The sequence below is a fragment of the Phocoena phocoena genome, chromosome 2, assembly GCF_963924675.1.
Source record: "Phocoena phocoena chromosome 2, mPhoPho1.1, whole genome shotgun sequence".
Lineage (NCBI taxonomy): Eukaryota > Metazoa > Chordata > Mammalia > Artiodactyla > Phocoenidae > Phocoena > Phocoena phocoena.
The window spans coordinates 119,698,044-119,710,242 of record NC_089220.1 but is presented as its reverse complement, the minus strand read 5'-3'; the positions used below and the strand labels follow the sequence as shown (position 1 = coordinate 119,710,242).

General features: G+C 48.5%; 1 protein-coding gene across 1 annotated transcript in view; it reads right to left on the bottom strand.

Moving 5' to 3' along the window:
* ACSBG1 (acyl-CoA synthetase bubblegum family member 1) overlaps positions 1-8,932 on the bottom strand; it is a 48,616-nt gene extending 39,684 nt beyond the window's left edge. The window contains exon 1 of the mRNA XM_065872687.1: positions 8,796-8,932. Coding sequence (XP_065728759.1) covers positions 8,796-8,875 — 80 coding nt within the window. The 5' untranslated portion in view covers positions 8,876-8,932. The remainder of the gene's footprint in view (positions 1-8,795) is intronic.
* Positions 8,933-12,199: the final 3,267 nt, after the last annotated feature.

Below are 12,199 nucleotides of genomic sequence, written 5' to 3'. Positions count from 1 at the left end.
TGAGTCTTACCACCTCAGGCATCAGACATATGAGTAAAGAAAACTTTGAGATGGCCCTGGGCCCAGCCACCAGCTGTCATGTCAAGAAGACACTTAAGCAGCCTATAGAGAGGTCCACTGGCAAAACTAGTCTCTGGGCAACACCAATGTAGTAAGTTGAAAAATGCCCCACCCCCCCGCAAATATTCATCTCCTAATCTCTGGAAACTGAATATTATCTTACATGTCTTTACATGCCTCTCCTCCCCACCCCCTAAAAAAGAATTTTGCAGATGTGATTAAATTAAGGATCTTGAGACAGGGACATTATCCTGGATTATCCAGGTAGGCATTAAATGCACTCACTTGTATCCTTACATGAGGGAGGCAGAAGGAGATTTGACACACACACAGAAGAGAAGGCAATGTGACCACAGAGGCAGAGATTGGAGTGGTGCGACCACAAGTCAAGGGTGGATGCGGGTAGCCTCCAGGAGATGGAAGGGGCCAAGAACGGATTCCCTCCTAGAGCCTCTGGAGGGAGCACAGCCCTGCTGACACCTTGATTTAAGCCTTGTGAAACTGATTTCAGACTTCTGGCTTCCAGAACTATGAAAGAATAAAGTTCTGTCTTAAACCACCAAGCTTGTGGTAATTTGTTAAAGTGGCAACAGGAAACTAACACAGCCAGTGAGGAACAGAGGTCTACCAACGACCTTATAAGTGAGCTTGAAAGAGGGTCTTCCAATTCCAGATGAGTATTACCCTGGCTGACATCTTGGCTGTAACCTCATGAGAGACCCTGAGCCAGAACCACTTAACTAAGTTGCTCCTGAATTACTGACCCATATAAACCATGAGAGATAATAAATGATTGTTGTTGGTTTGAGGCACCACAGTTTTTTTTTTTTTTTTTTTTTTTTTTTTTTTTGCGGTACGCGGGCCTCTCACTGCTGTGGCCTCTCCCGTTGCGGAGCACAGGCTCTGGACGCGCAGGCTCAGAGGCCATGGCTCACGAGACCAGCAGCTCCACGGCATGTGGGATCTTCCTGGACTGGGGCACGAACCCGTGTCCCCTGCATTGGCAGGCGGACTCTCAATCACTGCGCCACCAGGGAAGCCCGGCACCACAGTTTTGAGTGATTTGTTAAGCAGCAAGAGATTAACTAGGACACCTTCACTACAAGAAATGCTATAGGGATTTATTCGGGCTGATAGGAATTACACCAGATGAAAACATGGATTTACAAGAAGGAATGAAGATCAGTGGAAATAAATATATTAGAAACAAGACAAGGATGCCCACTCTTACTACCTCTATTCAGCATTATATTGGAGGTCCTAGCCTGTGCTATAAGGCAAAAAAAAAAAAAAAAAAAAAAATTAAAAGGCAAAATGATTGGAAGTAAAACTATCTTTTAAAATAGATAACAAAATTGTATATATAAAAAAATCCTAGGGGATCTATAAAAAGAAACACTAGGGCTTCCCTGGTGGCGGCGCAGTTGTTGAGAGTCTGCCTGCCATTGCAGGGGACAAGGGTTCGTGCCCCAGTTTGGGAAGATCCCACATACCGCAGAGCGGCTAGGTCCGTGAGCCATGGCCGCTGAGCCTGCACGTCTGAAGCCTGTGCTCTGCAATGGGAGAGGCCACAACAGTGAGAGGTCTGCATACCGCAAAAAAAAAAAAAAAAAAAGAAACACTAGAACTAATAAATTAATTTAGTAATATCACAGGATACAAGGTCAATTTTTTTTAAATCGATTGTATTTTTATATAAATAACAAATTATTAGAAAATTAACTTTAAAATACAATTTACATAGTATCAAAACCCATACAATTCTTAGGAACAAATATAGGAAAAAAGGTGTAAGACATCTACAACTGAAAACTACAAATCATAGTTGAGAGAAATCAAAGACCTAAGTAAATGGAAATACATACCATGTTCATTGATCAGGATATTCTCCCCAACTTGAAATATAGATTCAGTTCATTCTCAGTCAAAATTCCAGCAGTCTTTTTTGTTGCGACTGACAAGATAACTCTAAATTTTGCATGGAAATACAAAGGAGCTATTGTGTTAGTAACCTATTATTCCATAACAAGTATCCCAAAACGTGGTGACTTAAAAAACAAGCATTTATTATCTTACAGTTTCTGTGGGTTAGACATCTAGGTGTGGCTTAACTGAGTGCCTCTGGCTCAAAATCTCTTGTGATGTTGTCATCAAACTGTCAGCCAGGGCTGTGTTCTCATCTGAAGGTTCAACTGGGAGAGGATCTGCTTCGAAGCTCACTCATGGGGTTGTTGGCAGAATTAAGTTCCTTGCAGGTTGTTGGGCTGAGGGTCTCAAATCCTTAGTGGTTGTTGACCAGAGGGTTCCCTCAGGCCCTTGCCACCTGGGCCTCTCCCTCAGAGCAAGCAAGTAAGAAAATGAGGGAGAGCAGTAAAAATGAAATCATGGTCTTTTTGTAACCAAATCTCTGAAATGAAATTCCATCACTTTTGCCATATTCTACTTCTTAGAAATGAGTTACTAGGTTGGCCCACATTCAAGGGTAGGGGATTACACAAGAATACAGAAGGTAAGACTCATTGAGGAGCATCTTAGAGGCGTCTACTGCTCCCAGGATAACCAAAACAATCTTGAAAAAAAAAAAGAACAAAGTTGGAGGACCAACACTATCTGATTCAAGACTTAATATAAAGCTATAGTAATGAAGACAGTGTGTGTTGACATAAATATAGAAAAATAGTTCAATGGAAGGAAATCCAGAAATAGGTCCCTACATATGGACAGTTGACTTTTTTTTTTAAAAAAAAAAAAAAACAAAGGAGCCACAGCAATTTAATACTGAAAAAAAAATCATTTTCAACAAATGGCACTTGAATAACTGGATAAAAATGTGGGAAAAAAGAAAATATTAATTTGAGATGGGTCATAGGCCTAAATGTAAAGGCTAAAGCTTTTAGTAGAACACATAGAAAAAAGTATCTTTGTGACCTTAGTACAGGCCAAGATTTCTTAGAGAGGATGCAAAAGCACTAACCATAAAAGAAATACTTAGATAAATTAGATTTATCAAATAAAAAGATGTTTGCTCATCAAAAGACAGCATTAAGGAAATGAAGATAAGCCACAAACTGGGAGATAATATTTTCCATACAAGTATCTAGTTAGGGACTGATATCCAGAATATACAGAGAAATCTCTGCAAATCAGTAATAAAAGGATTAAGAACACAATTATAAAATGGTCTAAAGATCTGGATAGACACTTCACAAAAGAAGATATAGAAATGGCCAATAAGCACATGAAAACAAGCTCAACATCTTTATCAGGGAAATTAAAACCACAATGAGATACCACTATTCGACCACCAGAATAGGTAAAATTAAAAAGACTAACAATATTTAGTGTTGACAAAGATTTGGAGCAACAGAAACTGCTCTTGGTGATGGCATGACCACTTTGGAAAACTTCTGGTGGCTTCTTTAAACATATACCTATCTTCTGATACAACAGTTGTATTTCTAGGGTCTTCTCCAAGGAAATGAATATATATGTCCACATAAAACCTTATACAAGAAAGTTCACAGCAGCTTTACTAATAAAATCCCCAAACTGGAAACAACTCAAATGCCCTCAACAGGAAAATGGACAAACAAATCGTGGTCTAGCCACTCGGCGGCATTCTACTCAATGGTACAAAAGAATGAACTACTGAAACACTTCACACATGGAGGAATCGTGCAAACGTCATGATGAGTGAAAGGAGCCAGACATAGAAAAGTACATACTGTGTGATTCCATTTATACGATGTTCAAGAACCGCCAGGAAACAGTGGCTGTTCAAAACTGGTTTGCTTAAGGACAAATGGGGGTGAGAGCAGACTAGAACGGAGCAGAGAGGACATTCTGGGCCGATGAAAACGTCCCATATTTCTACTGAGTTGTTGATTACAGGGGTGTATACTTTTTGTCAAAAGTCATCAAATTATACTCACATCTGTACATTTCACTCTATGAAAAGTTTGCTTACACATAACCTATTATATTTTGCAGATGTAAATTCTTATTTTACAGCTGCTTGGGGCTAGAGTCCAAGCTAGGTCCTAGATGTCCTTCACGTGGTGCAACCTTTGCAGTTTCCAAAGCACCTTCCCAGCCCTGACTTTAAATGTTCCTCACAGGCTCCTTTGCAAGGAGCCAGGGCTGCCTGGGGAGGAGGGCTAGAGCCAGGACCCAGGGGGCACTCATAGAACCCAGGGTGATATAGGACTTTCTCCCACTATCACTGCCCATGTCTTTTGCAGGACAAAGAGATAAGTAGTGAGTTCCACATCCCTGGAGGTATTCAAGTCAGGGTAGGTTGACAGTATGTGAATGTTGTGACAGAGTGGGTTAGACTCAGTGACCTAAAAAACCCCCACTGGCCTGAGAGCCTACCATTCAGGGACTTGCCTAGGGACAGAGTGAGTCAGCTTCTGGCCCAGCATTCTGACTCCAGGCCAGCTTGGGCTCTACTGACCCCAGCCAGTGACTCTACAGCCCCTGCAGGAACTCAGTGCTGGCCTAGGCTCATCTGCATCCTGAAAGCATCCAGACTTGTATTCAGGTGTTTAGGACCGGGACTTCACTGGTGGTCCAGTGGTTAAGAATCCACCTGCCAATGCAGGGGATGCGGGTTCTATTCCTGGTTGGGGAACTAAGTTCCCACATGCCACGGGGCAACTAAGCCCAGGTGCCGCAACTACTGAGCCCATGTGCTCTGGAGCCCATGTGCCACAACTAGAGAGAAGCCTGCCCACGCACTCCGGAGCCAGCCCGCCACAGCTAGAGAGCACGCGCACCACAACTACTGAGCTCGTGCACTCAGCACCACAACTAGAGAGAAGCCCGCGCACCGCAATGAGGAGTCGCTACAAAAGATTCCGCGTGCCACAGAGAAGATCCCACATGCAGCCGCTAAGACCCAATGTAGCCAAATAAATAAAATAAATAAATAATCGTTAAAAAAAAAAAAAAAAAGAGGTCTATGCCCAGGGTTACTTTGCCCCAGGGATTCTGACTTCTGGGATGTGCCCTGCCCTTTATCCTGGGACTCTTGACCTTGCCTTCCTGTGGTACTTATAATATACTCCCACATCCTCTGTCCTGTGCCGACTGGTCTTTTGGTTTCTCAAACACTGCAAGCTCCTCAGGGCCTTTGCACGTGCTATGCCCTTTTCTTAGAAACATCTTTCCCTACCAACTCCTACTCCTCTTTCAGGTCTCAGCTTAAATGTTACTTTTCCCAAGGAAGACTTCACCAACCTCTGAGTCAGATATTAAGAAATTAAACATTTTCCATTTTAATAATTTTTAAGTATGGAATTCAGTAGCAATGGCCACATTCCCTCTTTTTTCCCCTTAATTCTTTCATGGCACCTTTTGCACTTATAGTTTAATAAGTAATTGTATAATTATTGGGACTTCCCTGGTGGTGCAGTGGTTAAGAATCCGTCTGCCAATGCAGAGGACACGGGTACAAGCCCTGGTCTGGGAAGATCCCACATGCCGCGGAGCAACTAAGCCCATGAGCCACAACTAGTGAGCCTGCGCTCTAGAGCCTGCAAGCCACAACTACTGAGCCTGCGTGCCACAACTACTGAAGCCTGCACGCCTAGAGCCCATGCTCCACAACAAGAGAAGCCACCGCAATGAGAAGCCCGTGTACCACAATGAAGAGTAGCTCTCGCTCGATGCAACTAGAGAAAGCCCGTACTCAGCAATGAAGAATCAAAGCAGCCAAAAATTTACAAAAAAAAAAAAAGATAATTATATAATTATTTGTTCTTGTCTGTCTTTGCTGCAAGTATGTTAATTCCTTAAGTTGGGGCTTGTTTTGTTTTCTATGATATTCTCTTAGCATAGGACCTGACATATTCAACAATAAATAATTTTGAATAGATGAATGTATACTTATGAAAACAGATAGATAATAAAGATACCAAAATAAGAGGGAAAAGGCAACTCTACGATAGCCATTTCTCATATTATGGGGAAGTGAGGGGGAGGAAGTTGGGAAAACTAGAAGGCCCTGGACATTCCATATTCTTAAGGACGCCTGTATCATTTCCATAGCATTTGCATTAGGTTTGTTCCTCCCAGGCTTGCACACCCCAGAGATGGGGAGCTCACTCTCTATCATCCTTGGAAAGCTTTATCAGTGAGAACAGCCTTCTTCACTGGGCTTGCAGCAGCCTCCTGTGCCTGTCCCACACTCCTGGCTCTGAGGGAACTCCTCTCGGCACCCAGTCTTTGAGCAGGCAGGGCTGGAAGAGGCAGCTGGGAGCCCAGGGGGAATATGGTCAGTTGAGAGTTCATCATCCTTCCCTGGGCCAGACTCGACTCTGCAGGCTCCCTTCTCCTGGCGTCTGCCTCCCAACTCCAGCCTGTATTCACTGCTGCCAGAGTCACCTCCCAAAACTAGGCTCTGCTTCTGCTTCTACTGCTTCCACGCCTGCCAGGGCTCCTCTCTGCCTCTTCCTCTGGCTCTGGCAGCCCTCATGCCTGGCTGCCCCTAGTCTGGCCACACCAGCCTATCCAGACCTAGGAGTTAGCTTAGGAGTTAACCTGACTGGTCTGACGGCCACCTGTAACTCCTCCACAACCACAGCTTCAGTCCACAGGATGCCCCTGTCTACCACCAGGGCATCTACCACCCTTCAAACCCAGGATGAACTGTCTCCTTCTCTGGTTCTTCTGAAGCCCTTCCTCCAACCTGGGCTTCTTCAGGCTCAGGGAGGCTGGTGTCCCTCCTGCACCGAGAGTTTTACAGGGCTACGCCGATGGGTACTCCTGATGGATGGCATGGTCTACAGCCGCAGCCTCAAAGGACACAGAGCGCAAGCTGCCAGATCAGATCCTGACCCGTCTTGGCTCCAGCCCAGCAGACCCAGCCTCTCTTGGCCCTGGCCCGGCTCCCTCCCTCCAACCCTGCAAGTGGTATGGCACAAAAGGGAATTCGTGTGGGTCAGCCTGGTGTGCAAACCCTCCTCTTCCCAGTCTCCACCTCCCTGATCTCCGGCCTCCCCTCTGCAACCCTGGGAAGGGGAAGCGGGTAAGATAAGGCCCCTCTCAGGCTATTGGAGGAATGTAGGCCCACCCTCCCCCAGGAGCAGCAGCCAGCCCATGGCCACAAGGCCAGGACAGATAGGCGAGCCTGAGATAGAGCCCTTTGCTGCTGGGGCTGGCCTGGAGGGGCATCACAGCAGCTGTAACAGCCTCTGACTTGAGAACAATGTTAAACAAGGGTTCAAAGTTCTTTCCTCATGACTACTCTGCAAGGCCAACAGAGCAGGCATTCTCATCCCCATTTGATAGATGGAGAAACTGAGGCTCAGAGAAGCTCAACAACTTACCCGAAGTCGCTAAGCAAGAAAGCAGGGGGACTGACCTTCTGAGTTTTCAGCCCTCCCTTCCCCCACAGGGCTCCTCACCTACCTACCCTTAGCAGCCCTGCCCCAGCCTGGGGCTCTCTGCTGCTTCTGTTTTATGGAGTCTGCAAAGCAGGTCCAGGCCTCTGTGAGCCCATTCCCCAGGGTGAGGGAATTCCAGCCAGCCCACACTGAGGGCCCCACTGACCCTCCCAGGGAGGGGGCTGGACCTCATGCTCTTGGAGGTCTTGAAGGTAAGGAGCCCCTGCTTCTGGCAGGACAGGAGTCCATTCTCCATCGGCAGACCCGGGGCAGGGCCCAGGCCTCCAGCCCTGGGAGGGGCCTCTGCCCGTGAGGCACTTTCACATTTATTCCATTTGCTCCATCTTTCCTCCCATGTAACCCCTCATTGAGAACAATGGCCATTCACTCTGTAGCTCAAACCCTGGCAACTTCTCCCCATAGGGCTCAGCCCCTGGCACTTCTCCCTTGTCCTTCTCCCCTTCCGCACTCCAGCCACCCAGGCCTCTCCCTTCCCTGAGTTCCCCATGTTCCTTCGCATATTCTCACCCTGGGAATGCTGGTCCCTTCTCCCGCATGGCCCTTCCTCTCTGACTGTTAGTGCCCTCCTGACCATCCAAGGCCTGTCTCAAGAGTCTCCCGGTGGAAGCTTCCCTCCTCCTCTTGGCCTGTGATCCTCCTGGGCACAGACCACAGGCATCTGGACCCTGGGGTTCCATGTGTCTGCCGTCTCCCTGCCTCCTGGTTGAGGGCTTCTTGGGCCAGGACTGGGTCTCAACTTCTCAGGATCTTACCACTCCTTGGAGGGACAGGGCCTGGGCCAGAGTGGGCACTAGTGAATGGCTGACAAATTGAATCCGCTTCCTCTGAATCACAGATCAGCAGAACACATAGCGGGAGGGCTTTGGGGAAAATTCAACCACTGCATTCATGTACAGACAGGGAAGCTGCAGCCCAGAGAGGCGCAGGGACCCACCAAGGTCACACAGCAAGCTGGAGCCGGATCCTCTGGCTCTCCCCTGTCCTTGTCTGTCATTGACCCCCACATGCCAAAGACCCCCTTGAGGAGTCAGGGGAATATTCCTATTGACTGAAAACTTCTTCCTCCATCCACCTGCAGCCCCCTACTCATGCCCTCATTCCTCGGTTGAGCCCCTCTTGGCCACACAGGGGAGTAGACAGTTTCAAGTGACACATGCCCCGGTCCAGGACTTATTCCATTTAGAGATCATCCAGACCCTTCCCTTCATTTCCCAGATGAAGAGACTGAGGCTCAGAGAGTGAAGCAGCTTGCCCAGGTTCACACAGCAGAGTCAAGTCCAGAGCTCGGCCAGAGGCTCCATGGACAGAGGCCCACCTCCAACTTACCTGGTTCCCAAGTGTTCTTGGGTGGTTCCCAGGCTCGCATCCAGCCGGCTCTCCTGTGGGGTCAGTCTGCTGTCCGGCATGCTGGGGTCCTGTGGGGGACAGCTGCGTCCGGCTCCAGAAGTGCACGGCACCCGCCGCGGGCATCTGCTGGAGAGAGAGCTGTCTCCCACTGCATGAGAGGTTGGCCTTGACTAGGTGGTGGGGGTTGGCTGGGGAGGCAGTGACTAGAGTGGACCAAAGAGACCCATTTCCTCTCTATTTTTAGAAGCTCAAAACACCCCTCAGCGGTGAAGTTGCTCAGGATTAAAACTTTCCTTTTCTTTGTGATTTTGTTTCACTCAAGACGAGGAGAATTTCAATGAAGCCAGTGTTCTTTTTCATGCAAATCCACTCTGGTTCTCCCAGGAAGTCTGGCCAATGGGCTCAGGGCTTCTGGGCCCCCAGAAAACCTCCTCACTGACTTTAAAAGGCCACGTAGCCCAAGGGGTTCTCAGCACCAATCTGGATTCAGATCCTGCAGTGGCTGCTAACCTCGACTGCCCACATCCTGCAACCTTGCCTCACCGTCGGCTGGACGCAGCCCCAGGAAGGGGTTTCACCCGCACAGCCCACCTCCCCCAGGCCCTGCACTGGAGGCTGGGGAACCGAGGAGGACCTGTGGCTCCTGCCTTCAAGGAACCCCAGTCCAGGGGAAGGAAAGAGACATTTCCAACACTGAGGACTATGATATAGTTGACAGAAGCATTTGCACTGAAGCAGACGTGATAGAGGACCTAGGAACGTGACCACCCAGGGGCACCAAAATAGAAGTGTGGATCTGTTCCATCAGCTAAAGGAAAGAAGAGTACTGATGGTGGGTCTGCAGCATCTGTAAACAGATGTGGAAAATTCACGTAGGGCACGGTGGGTGGCGGGGGGCTTTCTCTGAGTACCAGAAATCTCCCCCTTAGTCTGTACTAGTTCCCTGCAGGAACAAAGTACCACGAGCTGGGTGGCTTAAAACAGAAATGTATTCTCTCACAGTTCTAGACGCCAGAAGTCTGAAATCAAGGGTTCATTAGGGCCATGCTCTCTCTAAAAGCTCTAGGGAAGAATCTTTCTTTGCCTCTTCTAGCTTCTGGTGGTTCCCAGAAATCCTTATGTTCCTTGGCTGGTAGATGTGTCTCTCCAATCTCTGCCTCTGTCTCCACATGACTGTCTGCCCTCTGTGTCTAGGTCCCTATTTTCTCTTAAGGACAACAGTCATTGGACTAGGGCCTACCCTAATCCAGTATGATATCATCTTCACTAATTATATCTGTAAAGAGCCTATTTTCAAATAAGGTCACACTCCAAGGCTCTGGGTGTGCATGACTTTTGGGGCACATGATCCGACTGAGTACAGCCTGAATACAGGAGGCGTTGATGGAGATTCTACGAGATGTCCCCAAAAGGGGTCAGCGGGTTCAGCGGGGTCACAGGTCTTAACTGGTAGAGGCAGGTGGCTGAGAAAGAGCTTGCCTGAATCCATGAAAATTCAGAGCATGGACCCTAGGACTGCCTCCCAATACATTGAAGGCACATTAGACAGGAGGCCTGGAGGCTGGCTTTGACTCCCGAATCTTCCACTGACCCCTTCTCCCCATGACCTTGGGCAGGTCTCTGCCCCTCTCTGGGCCTTAATTTAACTGTTTGGATCATGAGGATGGTGGCTGCCAGCTCCAACTGGACATGAGAAGGTGATGGGGAGAGCCGTGCTCATGGGCTGATTGAATGTGCCCAGTGGGACATCATTGTGAGTGATAAGTGGTGAGGCCCCACCCAACTGAATCAGAGAAAAAAATGACATCAAGTTCTTAACTTTTAAGTTCAAAAGCTTTGGTTAAGATGAAAACCTGGAAAGGTTTGGAAAAATGTATAATGAGGCAGAACAAGTTTCCCCTCCCCCAACCCCATCCCTCAGATTCTTAGGGATCCTGAGAGCTGGAAAAGGAAGAGAGCTCAAAAAGGAGGCCAGGACCTGGCAGGGGGGTGGTGGGTGGCTTGGAGAGGGGCTCCTGAGCCCTAAGGAGGGAAGGGGGTAGTGGGGTCTGAGGCTTCCCAAGAAAGTGACAAGGCCCTACAGTATGCAGTGCAGGCCACAGAGGAGATGGTTCCAAGGCACCAGGGCTGAGAGGGCCTGGGCAGTCCCGCTCCTCAATGCAGGCAGTGGGCCAAGGGTCCACATGAGGAGAGGGTAGGGTTGGCAGGCTGGCAACAGAGGCTGATGGGAGCATGGGTACTCAGTGGTCCTGGCGTGGAGGGTTGACCCCACCTGAGGACCAGGACCCCAAGTACATCTCACACGTAGGGTTGATGCTGGGACATAGTGCTGAGGGGAAGGACAGGGAACCGCTGAGTCTGATTTAGCTGAGCTTTAAAAATAGTTAACGGGGCTTCCCTGGTGGCGCAGTGGTTGAGAGTCTGCCTGCCGATACAGGGGACGCGGGTTCGTGCCCCGGTCCGGGAAGATCCCACATGCCGCGGAGCGGCTGGGCCCGTGAGCCATGACCGCTGAGCCTGCGCGTCCAGAGCCTGTGCTCCGCAACGGGAGAGGCCACAACAGTGAGAGGTCCGCGTACCGCAAAGAAAAAAAAAAAAGTTAACGAACTTGATTTGGAAAAGTGTCTATAACCATGTGCAGGTTATTCTGCCTTTGCCCCCCAGATTCCCTCTCCACTGGCTTGGTCCCCCAAAGCTCACCTGTGTGGGTATCACCAGGGCCCCTGGCCTCTGGCTGAGTTAGGCCAATACAGATGGCAGCTGGAGAACAGAGGACAGGCAGAAAGAGGTTGTGAGTTTGATTCCTCTCACTCCCTCCCTGATGGCTGCCCTTTGGGCAGCAGCTTCATCCCTGTCCTGACAGCTGAAGGTCCTACCCGACATCCCGCCCAGATGGCTTGGGGCCGCAGGAGTGTCCAGCTCCCTGCTGTTGCTTCGCCATCCTTCGTGGCTCCCTTAACCCTGCCCTCCCCTCTCTAACTGCCCCTCTGAGTGGGCCATTTCTTTCTTGTCGGGACCCTTGCTGATATAGCAGGAACGTGTGAAATGTATGGAGGGGTATGATTGTTTAAGGGGTACAGGGTTTCCTTTTTGGGGTGATGGAATGTTTTGGAAGTAGGTAGAGTTGGTGGATGCACAACATTGCGGGTGTACTAAATGCCACTGAATTGTGCACTTTGCAATTGTAATGTTGTGTGAATTTCACCTCAATAAAATTTTTTTCTTAAAAACTGCACAGAGAACTTCAGTGAAAAGTAAATTTTTCTCCCCCTCTTCTCTCTCCTTCCCTCACCCATTTCTTCTCCCAGAGCCAGCACTGTTAAAAGTTGCTTTTGCATCATTCTAGAAATATTCTGGATATATACAAATGGTAACACGGTATA